A 14,959-nucleotide genomic window follows, 5' to 3' on the forward strand; every position below is an offset into this window, starting at 1 on the left:
GCCAGTGAAGACATTCAGAGCCCAGGGCTGCTCCAAGCACCATGGAGACTGCAGGGAGTGATGGACAGCTAGGAGATGGGACAGCAGTGGATCTGCTTTCCTCCCACTTCAGGATGTTGTTTGGGAGTGGAAAGATCCCCCACCTCCCTGCTGTCTGTGCCTTGCTCTGCCTGCAATTTCTCTGTCAGCCCTGAGCTGCTTCTGCTTCGCCCTCAGGTACAGGTGTTTCTGTAGCACAGGATCCCATTCTGGTCCCACTACACTCTGGGATGCTCTCAGTTTACAGGTGCATCCTGAGCCTTTCTGCAGCCTCTCTGCAAATGCTGTGAAAGCTTAGCCCATCCACTCAGTGTGGAGGGAGGAGAGGCTGAGGGTGAAGGAGCTCAGGAGTGTGCAGAGGGACAGGAACATTCCTGCTGCTTTCCCTCACCCCCATCCAATCTATGCACAGGACAAGGTTTAGCAGCCCCTGCCCTGGAGCAGGAGAGCCCTATAGCCTCCTTGGGGTGCCCCTGCAAGGGATGGAGGTGGGGCACCTCCTAGGCTCCCTGTCTGGGCAGATGCTTGGGAAGTTTCCAACAGGTGGTGTAGGAAAGGACCAAAATCAAAGAGCATCTCCGAGGTTGCTGTACTCCTTGCATCTCTCCAGAGCTAAGTGTGCATCCTAGCCTGGGAGCAGCCTCCAGGTGGTGTGGTGTTTGACCATCATGGTGGTCATGGGCCCCTTGGGGCCATGTCTCCAGGCTCTGTGTCTTCTTCTACCAGTCCTGGCGAAGTTGAAAAGCTGCAAAAGCACAACACATACCCTGATATGCACAACCCCCTGCAGCTGCCCCATTCAGGCTGGGATCAAACAGAACACAATTAATAACTCTGAGCAAAACCAGACCCTGCTGCCCATGTGCTCCAGTCACTGCACGTGTGTTCCTGTGGGGGCAGAGCCTGGCAGAGATGGTATCTGGCAGAGCAGGGCTGCAGAGATACTACCATGCCACCTCTGCTTTCCCTTGGTGGCTCAAGCACCACTGGGCTGTCTTATTCCCTAGCATGACCCAGTACACCATGGGACCCATGTTCCAACCTGTAGATAATAGCCCAGATACTCCAGAAAAGCAATTTTTTGGCTTTGCAGCCAGAAAGCCGGACCCTGTGCTGGCACCAGCAGCAGGAATGTGCCCAGGGCATCACGTGTGTCCCAGTTTGGGAAGGGAACGACCTCAAGAAGCAGCACTAGAAATCCCCTCTCCCCACCATCTTCCCAGCCTGCTCTCCCTGTCCCAGCTCTGCCATTGCAGTGGCACTGGGAAGTCATGACACCCTTCAAAGCTGGAAGTGGCCCCAGGAAGCCACATTGCCCTGTGGGCTGTGTTGGCTGGGGTATGGCCCTTTGGCAGGGTTAGCACCCAAGGGTGAGCTGCTCCTCCAGGTGGGCAGAGCTAGGGGCTTTAAACACTCACATCTACCACATCAGAGCCAGCGCTGGTGCCAAGGGCTGTGACCAGCTGGCAAGGGATGAGGCATAGTGGGGTGCTGCTGCCTGTGCTGGGTGGTGCTGTCCACCCAGTCCCAGGCTCTGCGTGGCCGGTAGCATGGATTTGGGGACCTTGGAACATGGGCTAGGGATTTCCATGGCACAGTTCTGAACCAGGAGGAGCACTGGGGAGACACGAGTGCCCAGGTTTGCACTTGCACATAGATGTAGTTGCACAGAGGTGTGTAAGTGCATGCATGCTTATGTATTTGAATATGTGTTTTAACATGTGTGTGTTGCTGTGCACACGTCTGTGTGCCCTCCCTGGCAGGCAGGGCAGAGCTGGTGTATCGCTGCCCTGTGAGTGCATGTGTGTGTGCTCCTGCTGAGCTGAACGTGTGGCGCTGGCTGCGCCCTGCTGTGCTCGCTGCTTTGTGTCCTGGTGTGTGTGCATCGGGTGAAGGTGTGGGTGTGAGCAGAGGTGTGTGCTGTTGCTGGCTGCCCGCAGGGTGCCGTGTGTCCTGCCCAGCCCGGATGGGGTGTGCCATCCTGGGGCAGGCACTGCTTTGCCCCAGGATGTGGCAGAGGCAGCTGGTTGTCCTTTGCACCCCAGCACCCTGGAGCGGATCAGCCCAGAGCTGCCATTGCACACAGGGCTGCGTGGGCGCCCCAGAGGCCGAGAACTAGGGTGGTGTAGGCACCCCTAGACCTCGACTGTCCCCCACCCTGTTTGTCACAGCTCTGCTGTACCTGGAGAAGGTGCCCAGGCAGAGCAAGGGCTCCCTACCACTGAAAATCCATCTGTTCCAGCACCACCGTGGGTACCTAGCCAATTTGCACAAGGAGATAGACTGCTTGTGTCCCTGGGGAGGGGCTAATGTTGGAGGTCAGAGTGTTGTTGAGCACCCCATGATTGTCTCCAGCCAGTCAACCTGCTCCTGGCCAAGGGCAGACCTGGGGCAGAGAGCACAGGGAATGCCCTGGTTCTGTGCTGGGGTCCTGCGCTCCCTGTGCCAGGCTGTAGCTTCAGATATCGTCCCCAGGCAATGGGTCCACCCCACACATCCCCCACAAATAAACGCCATGAGGAGAGGCAGTCTTCAGTCCTACTGGCTCTGGGACAAGCTTGTTGCTATCTGTTAGGCAGGGTGGAGGGGAGAGCTTCATTCTGCTGTGGTGAAACTACAGGCAACTCTGCCCACCCCAGCCCATTCCTGGCTGTGGGAAGCATCAGGCACAGCATAGGTACAGTCTGGTATCCTCCCCCTGCACCCGCAATCCACTGGGGTGAGTGGACATGTTTTATCATTGCCCCAAGAAATGCCTCTGAACCCCTATAAGCAAAAGGGATAAGGGGGTTCCTTCACCCCTGCTGAAGGACCCAGTGTGCTGTGGGGAAAAACCCAGAGCTTGTACTAGTCCTGCATTTTGGCATACATCAGCCTCATCCTCCCATGGGGCATCCAGGGAAGGGGTGAGCGATCAGGCTCCTCTCTCCGGGGCCAGCTGGTGACCCCGGGAAAAACATGAGCCACCTGCCCAGGAGATGGACACTGAGCAGGGTGCCAGGGCTGCTGCTTCTTGACCAGCTATTGCTGGCTTGGGGAGCCCCGAGGCAGGATGTTCTGTTCTTGCAGCAGCGCGTGGCTCAGCCCCCGCCTGCGCTGATCCTCAGAGCTGGGGGAGGAGGGGACCTGCCACTGCCAGCCTTTCATCTGCCTCCTGGACGAGCGTCACCCAGGCTTGGGGCACCTGGCACTACAGATGTAGCCAACAAGGGAGTGGAGGAGCACCAGGGTGAACTGGGACCTTGGCCAGGCAATGGCTGAGCTGGCATCTCCTGCCTCTGAGGCTGCCAGGGGCTGCCAGCCCTGACCTTGTACTCTGCACCCCCATGGCAACACCCTAGGTGCTATAGGTAAAGCTGGGATCTGGGAAGCTGTGCTTACCCATAATACTCCTCCAAATATGATACAAGGTACTTAAGGAGAGGCATCAGCAACTGCATCCATGACAGGCTGAGTGTGGGGTGGGCATGCTTCCCTGTCTTCATCACCACTCCCCTGACTGGTCTGCACTGGGCACTCTGTGGGGGCCAGCAGGTTTCTGCAGGACACTGAAGTGATGGGGTGCCCTGGGGGTGCCAGGCTGTGGTTACCTATGGTAACAAGCAGGAGGTCGTAGTGGCTGGCACCAGCTGGCTGCATTTCAGGTCAGGATCTGGACCAGAGGACCAGATACTGCCCCAGTACTGCTGCTCTGCCCCAGTGCCTGGCACCCCCTTCTGGGTAGGGTATGATGGGGGGACACCTTAGGCTGCAAGGGACCTGCCATATTTGGGTCCCTTTTAGAGCTGCCTAGCTGAGTTTTATGCTGTTGTCAGTCCCATACCAGGAATGGGCCAGCCTAGGGAGACAGTTGCCACCTGCTCACACTCAGGCTTTAATCCACAGGCAGGAGGTGAGCAGCTGGCGGAGCCTCCCTGACCTTCAGGTAGGATTAGTCCCCATGGGAACAGTGGAGAGCAGGCAGGTGAGGCCACAGCTCCCTTAGCAGTTCCTGGGGACCGAGCAAGGCTGGCAGAGTTGGGGACTAAGCACACCTCCATACTGGGGGCAGCCAGGATCAGGTCATGGATGGGTGGAACGGGGTGAACATGTGTCCCTGTGAGTATCCTTATCTTGGTGGGTTGTTGCAGGTGCACCTCTGGAGCTGTGGGTGTCACAGGGCACCCGTGGTCCCACAGGGAGGGGTTAAGCAGCATACTTGGAGTGGCCAGGGTGCCAGTGGGGGCAGCAGGTAGGCAGGTCTGAAGAGCCAGTCCCAGTGGGGCAGTGGTGGCTGGCTGAGAGTCATGGGTGCCTGGGGATAGCTGAAGCTGGGATTAGGTGTGCTGCATGGATAACAACCTCAGCCAGTTGTTTGCAAGACCCAGCTGTGAGTGAGAATGTGTGGGTACCCCTTGCATTATGTTCCACTTGCTGCGCTCTCCACCACATCCCTGCTCTTCTCTGGTCATTGATGAGAGTATGCAGAAACCAGTCATCATCTTGGTCCCCAGGGGTTCCTCTCCTACTCATCCTGCCCTGGGTTCAGCAGGAGCTACAGCGGGTACCTGCCAAGCTCTGCCACAGGGGAGCCCAAGTACCTGGGACTTCTCCAGGCATGGAACAGCTGGCAGCCCACAGTGTGCGTGTACGCCTGTGTGGGAGCTAATCCCAGCAACATCTGCCAGGCTCTTGCGATCCCGGGAGTTTCCGGCTGCAGGGATGGGATGGCTGAGTGCACAGGAGGCACGTGTGTATGGGGTGGCTGGTGTGTGCCAGGGATCCCTGTGCAAGGAGGCTTTTGCAGCAGGTGAAAGCCTGCACACGTGTGTCCTGTGTGCCCAGCAAAGATTCAAGAAGAGACAAGTGGCACTGGACATCCCAGCAAGCCTCTCTGCTCTGGGATCTGAGGACCCAGCAGGTGGAAGTAGGGGTTTTGGCTGGGATTAACCAATCTTAGCGTGGCCATGTTCAGAGCAGCCCTGAAGCACAGATGATTGGGGAGGGAATGGGGATGTTTGCATCCTTGCCGAGGAGAATGATTTCTCAGGGAAATGAGAGTGGGGGAGAAAGGAGAGGAAAAAGGGAGCAGTGAGGCTGCATGGGGGCAACAGCACAACACCCCTGATCTAATCAGCCAGACCCTGCAAATAAAAGCCACCTGTTTTGGCCCTGGCAGCAGGAAGCCATCCCCAGAACAAATAGAGCACCAGGCAACTGGGAGAAAGACAAACAGGGGCCAGCATCAGCTCCATCTGCTCCTGGTCGGCCTAGCCCACAGACATCCAGCCCCCTGGGGTGGCAATCCAGCCCCCAGCAGGGTTGAGGAGAAGAAGAGAGAGGTTAGCAGGCCTTGTAGAGGGTCACAGCGTCAGCCAGATGCGGGACTACACACTGCTGTTCTGCCTTGGTCAGCTAGCCCAGATACTTATAACAGCAGTGGGAATGGCTGTGTGCTGCCATCAGTCCCAGAATGTGGCATTAGCATCAGGATTCCCAAGAAGCACCTGCCTCACCTCCCTAATGGCTGCCTATCATCCTGCTCAGCTCCTCAGGCTGTTCACTATCCTGGGACCAGTGCCTGCACAAAGCACAGGGTCCAGTCCCACAGCCAGGACCCATGTCTGCATGCTGTGGGCTTAACGTGCAGCACTTGGGTGACCCTGTGCTCGCACTGTGCCCCCAGGCTTGGCTGCTGCACTGTGCCCGGTGGCATGGAGAAATCTGATCTGTTTTGCTAGCATAGTGAACAGGCTGAGCTGGGAGCAATGAGGGGCCCTTATTAAATTAGCCTATGCAGGAGGCCCTGTGCGAGCGCTAACCGGCTCCACAGCCAGTATTAGCAGCTGCCCTTGAGCAGAGTTGCTGCCTGCCCCCTCACCAGCCTCCCCTTGCCCCTGTCCCCAGCTGGACAGGTGTGGCTGGGGGCTGGCAGGTGACCTAGCCATGGGGATGCTGGCTGGTGATAGAGACTGCCCCGAGGAGCAAAAGATGCCCCGGGGAAGACAGGCTGCATCAGCACTTTGGGGAGCAGTGGGGGAGGGCTTCTCGTGGGAGACCCCACTGATCCACTGTCACCTGATATGGTGCCCTGAATGTACCAAGCAGAGGGTGAGGCACATCCTAGTGAGTGGGACGTGCTGAGTAGCAAGGAAGGGGCATAATCTGCATCTGGGTTTCTGTCCTGCACACACACACCCTACTCCCTCCAGTGCTTTTATCCAAAGGGTTGTATGGGGATTACTGAGCTATTTGCATGCTCCTTGTAGCACACCACCAGCACCCCATAGATCCTGTAGGACACCGTGCAGTGCCCCTCACACCCCATACACACAACCCATAACAGCCCACATGTCCTCTGGTGTCCCACGTCCTGGGGCTCTGTAATACACCCCTGCACTGCACAGCACCTCAGACTAACCAGTGTCCCACACCTCTGCTCACACAGCCCAGGCGAGTGGTGGCAGCAGGGGGGAACCCTGCAGTGCACTAGCTCTGGATCTTGCCACACCTCAAGGTGATGGCTTCCCTAAACTCTGCCCAGACCTGTCCCTCAGCACTTTGAAAGATGTCCCCGGGCCACCGGGATGCACCGGGATGCTCTTCCTTCTCCGGGGACCATCCCGATGCTTTCCTCCATCTTCTGCTTCCCCAGAGAGCTCCCAGAGGGTCTCCCCCTCCCTGCTACGAGCATCCAGGGCGACGCAAGCTGAGGGTCGCCTCCCCAGCGCCTGTTGCCGGCCCAGGACCACTAACGTTCTTGAGCTGAAGCCAGCTCCAACCGCTGCTAGGCTGCACCCTCTGCTGGGTCCCGCAGGCATCGGCGCGGCCCTTCACCGAACTTCGGAGCAGGGGAAGAAAAGCTGCCCGGGGTGCCGTCGAGCAGTGGGGGGGTCATGAAGAGAACCCACGAGTCCTGCCCCCAGCCCGTCCTGGGTATCACCCCCCAGTCCCCACTTCTTGCTGATGCCAGGCGTCCTAACACCACCCCCAGCTGCCCACACTGTGTTCTCCATCACTGGCAATGTTGGGGTCTCTTGGGGTGCTGACCTCATCCTCGGGACCCCCTGAACAGCTGAGGTTTTCACGGGAAGGTTTGGGGTGCTCTGGGCCAGCCCTTGCCCAGAGGCCAGCATGGCACCTGTCCAGCTGAAGGTGGGGAGTGCCTGGCCTCACCGCAGACTGTGCAGGGATGCTTCAAGAAACACTGCTGCCAAGAGACCCAGGATTTCACAGCTCAGTACGGCACTCCTTTTCCAGCCTGTGTTGGCCTTATCCAGCCCAGGTCCTGGTAGGAGGCACTGGGGATATCTGCATGTCAAGATGCAGTTCCAGTTAGGGAACTGGCCCTACTGACCAAGTGAAGGACACAGCTCTGTTCCAAAGCTGGTCCCCTTCTGCTGTGCATGGTGTCCCCTGCCTCAGTGGGAGGTGAACAGGGAGCCCAGGAAGCCCTTTGTCAAGCCAGGGGACATGCCCAGGGCATTACAAGTGAGGATGTAGTTGGGGTCCATCAGTGTCCAGTCTAGATTCAACAGGAACCCCTGCAGGGCATTGCAGAGCATGGATGGACCTAGTTGTGCCTGTTCCAGCACCTCCTTCACTCCTCTCACTCACCTTAACCTTCTCCCAAACCACACGCAGCCCTACCCATGCAAACTGGATCCCTCCCTTGCCAGCTTGGCACATGCAAGGCAGAGCCTGACCGGAGGAGGGACCCATGGTGGCAGAGCCCCAGGCAGAGGGGCAGAAGCATCCCCAATGTGAGCCCTGTGTCCCAGCGTAAGGACATCATTGCCCCTCAGCTCCCTACTGGCAAATCCCTGCTTCGCCCTGGCACCTCCTTCCCACCAACCTCAACCCTGGCAAAGGCTGCGGGTGCCCTGGGAAAGGCTGGGTCCCTAATCCCTGGGCCAAGCGGGGACATTGTCCGGGGGCAGAAAGGAAAGCGGCGCGTCAGGCCCTTTGCCCATTGTGCCCTGAGCCCCTGCGCAAACACAGCCCAGCACTTTCATTGTCAGCCCCGCTGGGCGCGGGGGGGCCGCTCTCGCCACACTGCCTAAGTGGAATGGACAGCCGGAGTCTGGGGTGGGTGCGTACCCCGTCCCCCCCCATCCCCTGCCTGCTGACACAGCGCCCTGATCGCCTGCACCATCGGCACTTCGGCGCCCGCCTATAAAGGGCGAGGGGAAAAGCCGGCGCCGGCACCGCCACCTTCGCCTCTGTGCCCTGCCCTGCCGACCAAGTAAGTACCAGCTGTGAGACCCCAAGCCCCCCACTGAACAGGCGCTGCCACGCTCCCTTCACCCCCCACATCAAGCCCTCCCCCCCCCAACGCACACTGCGGGGAAGGGCAAGTGGCGGGGTGCTGCGTGGCACAGCAGGGGTGCCCTGTGCGGGCACAGGAGGGACTCTGGCAGGAGGGATGAAAGAGCCGGGCTGCTCTGCCCCATGGCTACACCCGCACCCGTGCCTGAGTTGGGGGTCACTGCCGCCTCCCGGCACCGGGTACAGTGCCACTGCACCCAGTCAACTCCCGGAGCTATCACTGGGAGCTGGGGAGCAGAAAAACTGAGGCAGTCCTGGGTACATCACACAGAAAAATGGGGCATGGCAAGTTCCCCCTGCGACGTGGGGTTCACCAGACAGAGATACCCTACCACCAAGGGAAGGGGAGTGGGAAGTCTCCCCCATACCAGGCTAGGAGGGTGAGGGGCCAGTGGCATGGGACGTGTAAGGGCAGCACCACCGGCACCCCAGACTCAGTGGCAGGCAGCAGAGTGGCTGGGAGCGGGTGGTGGACACCTGCCCTGGGGTGATGCGTGGGGCTATGCCAGCAGCCGAGCGACACGTATGACCAGCAGTGAAGCCATGGACACGCTGGGGCAGTACAAGATCACGGTGTGGGAGGAGGAGAGCTTCCAGGGCAAGCGCTGCGAATTCCTCATGGAGTGCCCCAGCATCATGGAGCGTGGCTTCCGCAAGATCCGCTCCATCAAGGTGGAGTCTGGCCCGTAAGTGCCCTGTCAGCCCCGCGGCCCCTTGGCACACCCCACTCCAGCAAACTCACTGCTCCCAGGGGACTATTGGGAGCTGCTGGGGAGCCAAAACACCCTAGTCCTTCCTTGGCTCTGACACAGACTCACTGTGAGACCTTCCTGCTTGCGCTCCTTGTGTGATGCCTCAGTTTCCCCATCTGTTAAGCAGGGAAACCCTGCCGAGCCAAGACACAGCTTGGAGGCAATGGAGTGGCTCTGGGGAGAGGGGTCCTGCTCTCAAAAGGGACATTTGCTGCCAGAAAGGACCCCAACCTCTGTGACAGACCCACAACCTGCCAGGACTTCTCTGTCCCCTACACGGGAAGGAGAAGGCAACCCCTGGTTGATCCTGGGGGCTGTGTCACGCATCCCTGAGGGATTTCCTCCTTTCCCCTCCAGCTGGGTAGGCTTTGAGTACCCTGAGTACCAGGGGCAGCAGTTTATCCTGGAGAAGGGTGACTATCCCCGGTGGGAGGCCTGGAGTGGGAACAGTGGCTACCGGACCGAGCACCTCCTCTCCTTCCGGCCCATCAAATGCGCAGTGAGTTACAGGGGAAAACGTGGCGGGGGGGCTCGGGGCAGGCAGAGCCTCCTTCTGGCAGCCCAGCATGGAGGGACAGACTGGAGGATGAGTTACAGGGACATGGGATGGAGGGGTGAAATGCACACAGAGGTGCTTATAAGGTGGAGGAGTAGCTGCACCCACGTGCTCCCACCTCCCTGCAGTGATCCTGAGATGCTTTTTAGGGCTAAAATTTAGGCTGAAACACTGTCCCAGCTCCTTCTGCTTTGTGCTTTGGAGCATCACCTTCCAGACTAAGGTCCCCGGGTCTTGTCCCCCAGCCCTGATACCCGGGGATGGGGCGAACAGAGAGGAGCCGGCAGGACCGCAGTGATGCTCAGGGTCCAGGGTCCATCCCCCTCCTGCCCAGGGTACCTGAGCCGTACCCAGGCAGACGCAGCTCTATCGCTCCATCTGCAGAGACACTGGTGCTCGCAGCAGCGGCACGTCTGCGCCTCTGAGCGGGGGGGTCCCCCCCAACTTTTAATAATCACCAGGCAGATATGTTCGGGCTTTAATAAAGGGGATGCGATAAGATCACTCCTTACTGGCAGGACTGCTCCTCGGTGCAGATAGATGCGTATGGGGGCTGGGCACGGGGGACAGTGCTGCATCGCTCAGTGTCCCAGCCATTAACCCCTCGGTGTCTGGGACCCAGCAAGGCCCCACAGAGCCAAAGGGACCTGTTTCAGCAGCCTGCCTTGCCCTGAATCCTCCTGCAGCCTCAGAGAGCATGAGGATGCCGAAGGCAGGAGCCCATGTGGGTTCAGGGGTTGTAGCCACTGTCACCCTCACTGGCAGCTGTGCATTGGGACCACAGGAACATGAGAGCAGCATCTTCTGGGCAGCCCTGGGGTGTTCCAGTGAGGGGGTGACAGGCTGAAGGGCATCCCTGTGCCTTGCACCAAAGCTGGGCATGGTCCCAGGCCTTTCGCAGTGCCTTGGGGCATGTCACCCTGAAGCCACATCCCCTATCCCTGTGAAAGCCAACCCATCCCTGCTGACCCTCAGCTATCACCCTCTGCAGAACCACAATGACAGCAAAGCCATCCTCTACGAGGCTGAGAACTTCCAGGGGCACAAGTTTGAGCTGAGCGACGACTACCCCTCACTGCAAGCCATGGGCTGGGGCAACAAGGAGGTGGCATCCATCAAAGTGAACTCCGGAGCGTGAGTCCTGCCAGCAGGGTGGGGGGCCGGGGGGGCTGAGAGCAGGGGTTCAGCAAGCACCTCCCTCCTTCATAACCCCAAGATGGGGAAGGGGGACCCCAAATGCCTTCCTGCTACCTTTTCCTTGAAAGTCCAAGCTATGAGGTGTTTTCTGCCTCTCTCCTCCCAGGGCAAGCAGAGGATGGAATGGGGTGGGGATGGGATGGGACTGGGATTGGGATTGGGATGGGAGGGTAGGGGAAGGAAAGAGAAAAAAAGGGGAGGGGAGGCAAGGGGAGGATCTGGCCTGAGGCTCTGAGCCAGGGTCTGCCTTCAGGTGGGTGGCATACCAGTACCCAGGATACAGGGGCTACCAGTACGTGCTGGAGCGGGACAGACAGAACGGCGAGTTCAAGAAGTACAATGAATACAGCAGCCAGGCCCACACCAACCAGATCCAATCCATCCGCCGCGTCCAGCACTGAACAGGGGCAGGGCTGAATGCCCTGCAGCCTCCAGGCTGCTGTGCAATAGACCTCTATCCGGTAGCAAATAAAGGCATTTGTCAAAAAAACGGGTGTTTCTGCCTCTGCTCTGCTTCTCAGGGGCTGCCACACTGGGAAGACCCTCTGAGGGGTGGAAGGTGGGTTTTCCCCTTCTCCAGGCGGTTTTGGGCCTGTGGCCACCTCTACCCTGGGCTTAGCTCTCTGCACCCCACCTCTGATCCACACACAAAGAGTAGAGGGGATGCAGGACAGTTCCAACGCTGTGATGCTCCGGCTGGGAAAACGTTAACTTGCTTGGCAAAGAAAGGGCTGCAGCTGGGAGAGGGCATCCAGGAGGGTTGTGGCCTGGTAAGAAGCATCCAGGGGTGTCATGCCCTCAGTTGTCCTCCCAGGATCAGTGCTAGGGAAGGTGATTGCTACAAAGTCTGCGAACTCATAGTCCCCTCTCTCTGCATCACCACCTCCTGCTTCTCTCTGGAAGAGAGAAGGAGATTCCTGCCTGCAGTGGGCCTGGGAAGGAGGAAGAGCATAGGAGTCATCTGGGGAAGGGAGGGGGGATGGGAGAGAACATTTACACAAATGGGGTAACCACAGTTTTGTCAGGGTTGGGGACACAGTCAGAGAGGGGCTGGGGGAGGGAGGTGGGTGGTGCAGGGGTCAGGGGAAGGAGGTTCTCAGGGCAGTGTTCTGCAGCTGGTAGGGGACTTAGCTCGATGCTCCCAGATGCTCCCAGAACGCTTAGGATCCAGGTGTGTGTGTCCTCCCCCAGCATTGCCACGCCAGCACATCCGTGCCAATATCCGGCTCGGCTCCGGGACATCGGGAGCCCCACCCAGCCTCCTCCTCCTCCTCCTCCAGCACCCTTTCCCAACCTCCTCTTCCTCCAACTCCATCACCCCAAACCCTCCTAGGGTGCAGGCCCCCTGTTCCCAGGTTCTCCCTTCATGCAGGACATTCCTTCCTCTTCCTTCTCCTCTTCCATCATGCTCCAGCACCCTGAAGCCCTCCTGAGGCACAAGCCTCTGGTCCCGAGGTGCTCTCCACACCAAGGACATGGGAGGATGGTGGAACATTGGTGGGTGGCTCAAATGCCTAGGTTCTCCAGTGCCCACTCTGCTAAAAGCATGCCTGACCTGGGGCAAGGGGTGTTCCAGAAGGGTGCTGGAAGACTGGGCTGAACTGGGCTGGGGGTGGATGTGTGCACACCCCACAACCAGGCCTGTGCAGAGACCCCAGTCCTGGCATGTGTGTCAGCATATGTACATGTGTGTGTGAACTGCACACATGAGTGTGCACACAAGCGTGTCCCTGCACGTCCTCTTTCCTGTTGCACCCCAGTGTGGCCATGCAGAAGCCCCAGCACCTGTGTGTCCCCATTCTGTGTGGCGTCCCAGCTGCAGGGCACCCCCCAGCCCTACCCTGTCCCCTCCATGTCCCTGCTAGCCCCACCCCGCCACTGCCCCATGGCCTCTCCCCCTGCACAAACACATTCCGGCACACCTGGCCAGGTGCAGCCAGCACAGAGCCACGTCAGCTTGGCTCCACTTCACAACGCCGGCTCACAGGTGAAGCTCTCCCGGGCACCTGCAGTGGGTGGGGGTAGGGGCAGGCTGTGGGGGTCATTGCAAAGTCTGGGGTCCTTATTGCTCCATCTGGGGTGGGGGGAGTGCTGGGGGGGGAGGGGGGGCAGGCTGCCTGCTTGCAGCCAGAGGGGCCTGCAGCTGCTGCAAGCTAGGCACTCCACGTGTCCAGGCTCTGTCCCCAGGAGCCCCACAGACCTGAACCCTCATCTTCCAGATCCCCCACAGACCTGATGCCCAATTCCTTGTTCATTCATGGACATGGGACCCTGTTCTCTGGATTTCTCATATACCCTCCCTCCCCCATCCTCTGGGTCTGCCCCAGCTCCCCCATGAACCTGAGGTCACATCACTCAGGTCCTCAAAAGCTCCACATGGACACAGAGATCTCCAGCCCCTGGGATCTCACACTCCCTGCCCCTTTGCACCCCTCTGCCCCTAGGTCACCAAAAGCCCCCAGTCCCCTCACCACCCTCTTTAAGCTTCCCCACTCACTGGCTTTCCCAGGGACCCAGGAACCCACACCCCCAGTGCCCTCTAAAGCACCCCCAACTCCAGCTCCCACTACCCTAACCCTGCTTCTCAGCCTGATCCCTGACCCTTCCACCCTCCCCCCACTCTAGCTTGATGCGGTGTCCTTCAGCCCAGACCCCCCGTCCATGCCCTCCACCATCCAGGTTTGCTGGAGGAGGATCCCATTCACCCGGGCTGCCGGGAGACAACGGCTCGGCGGGTCTGGCACCCTCCCCACCTCACCCTGCTGTCTCCGGGGCTTGTTTTCCGTTGCCTGCGGTTCGTTCCAGTGACTCAGGCAGCGAAAGCAAGTCTGGGAGGCTGCAGAGCCGCTGCTGGGAGAGTTGCACTTGGAGGGCTGGGGAGGAGAGGGATGGGGGGAGCAGCCAGAGCTGCTGGGCTTTACAGAGCTGGGACACCCCACTGTGAGGTTCGGGGGGAGCTCAGAGGACAAGCTGGGAGAAGAGAAACTTTTAAAGGGCTGTTACATCTAAACAGGATTTGTGGGGAATTGTGGGGGGAGTACCATCGTGTCTGCTCATGTCTCCCCCTGCCAGTATCTGCTCTTTGTCCCTAATGGGCAGAAGAGGTGGAGCACCTGGAGCCCTGCTCAGCACCCATGGGATCCCCTGTTTCCTAAACGTATTGGATGTCCCCCCCGGAGGACGCTGGGTGCTGCCCCCCCCCCCCCGCTATCGGCCTTGTTGGGCTGTGGCAGCCCAGCTGAGCACCGCTCACCTTTTTATGCAGGACACATTTTGGCTACAGTATTAATAATAACCGTGGGTCTGGCACGGCCATATTCTGGTTTCCATTAGGTTCATATCTTGCAATGATCACTTTCAAGAAATTCATCTAAGTCCTGCATAAGAGCTTGTCCTGTTACTAGACATCAATGAAACACCACAGGAGAGGTTGCAGTCTTGGCTGTACAGCACCGGACTCGTGGAGCAGAGCTGGTGCAAGCTGCTGACACGTTGCCTGGCTGCGTCAAGCTGTGGGGTCCTGGTGGAGGGTCTACTCTTGACCAGGGGGACAGAGCCTCTGAGAGCACCCCAAAACTGCATATAGTAGCTGAAGCCATGTATGATGGGGGAAAACATGGACAGATGTGTCTTTTGGGAGCTGGGATCATCTTTCTCCATTGCACGTTGCTCCACAAATTACCTTCCTGTCTTCAGAAAATACCCAGGGCTGCCCAGGACAAGCAGATGAAGATAGGGCCATCCTGGTTTGGGGGGTGTTGAGTGTCACCCAACTTCTACAGATCCTAATAAAGGTGAGCAACAGATTGGGACAGGGTTGGTCACAGGCTTAACTGTCCCTGAGTCAGGGACTGTCCAGAAGGGCACAGAGGAGCCAGGAAGGTGGCAAACCTGTGGTACAACCTGGTGCCACCAACTGCTGACAATGCACTTACCCACCCTGAAACTTTGGGCACCACAAAGGAATCCCATCACCAGTGTCCCACAGCTGGACAGACCTGGTGGGGACCCAGATGGCCCCACCCCAGGGCTCTGGGAACTGCAAGGAGACCCCAAGACTGCGCTGATGATGCTGAAGCTGGGAAAGGGGCAGGCACAGATCCTCATG

The 14,959-nt window shown here is 59.0% G+C and overlaps 1 protein-coding gene across 1 annotated transcript; it reads left to right on the forward strand.

Annotated features, from left to right (window-relative positions):
- Positions 1-8,223: 8,223 nt before the first annotated feature.
- CRYBA2 (crystallin beta A2) lies at positions 8,224-11,334 on the forward strand. Its single transcript, XM_017825278.1, has 5 exons — positions 8,224-8,263; positions 8,859-9,032; positions 9,456-9,597; positions 10,646-10,788; positions 11,105-11,334. The coding sequence occupies exons 2-5, from the start codon at positions 8,872-8,874 to the stop codon at positions 11,250-11,252; spliced, it is 594 nt and encodes a 197-aa protein (XP_017680767.1). The 5' UTR covers positions 8,224-8,263; positions 8,859-8,871; the 3' UTR covers positions 11,253-11,334.
- Positions 11,335-14,959: the final 3,625 nt, after the last annotated feature.

Source organism: Lepidothrix coronata, unplaced genomic scaffold, assembly GCF_001604755.1.
Source record: "Lepidothrix coronata isolate B3197 unplaced genomic scaffold, Lepidothrix_coronata-1.0 Scaffold118, whole genome shotgun sequence".
Lineage (NCBI taxonomy): Eukaryota > Metazoa > Chordata > Aves > Passeriformes > Pipridae > Lepidothrix > Lepidothrix coronata.

What these genes read in the sequence shown, in the direction of transcription:
- CRYBA2 (XM_017825278.1), top strand. Translation starts at nt 8,872, where the DNA reads ATGACCAGCAGTGAAGCCATGGACACGCTGGGGCAGTACAAGATCACG. An exon ending in ATCAAGGTGGAGTCTGGCCC is followed by an intron (nt 9,033 to 9,455) that starts GTAAGTGCCCTG and finishes TTTCCCCTCCAG; the next exon opens with CTGGGTAGGCTTTGAGTACC. An exon ending in ATCAAAGTGAACTCCGGAGC is followed by an intron (nt 10,789 to 11,104) that starts GTGAGTCCTGCC and finishes GTCTGCCTTCAG; the next exon opens with GTGGGTGGCATACCAGTACC.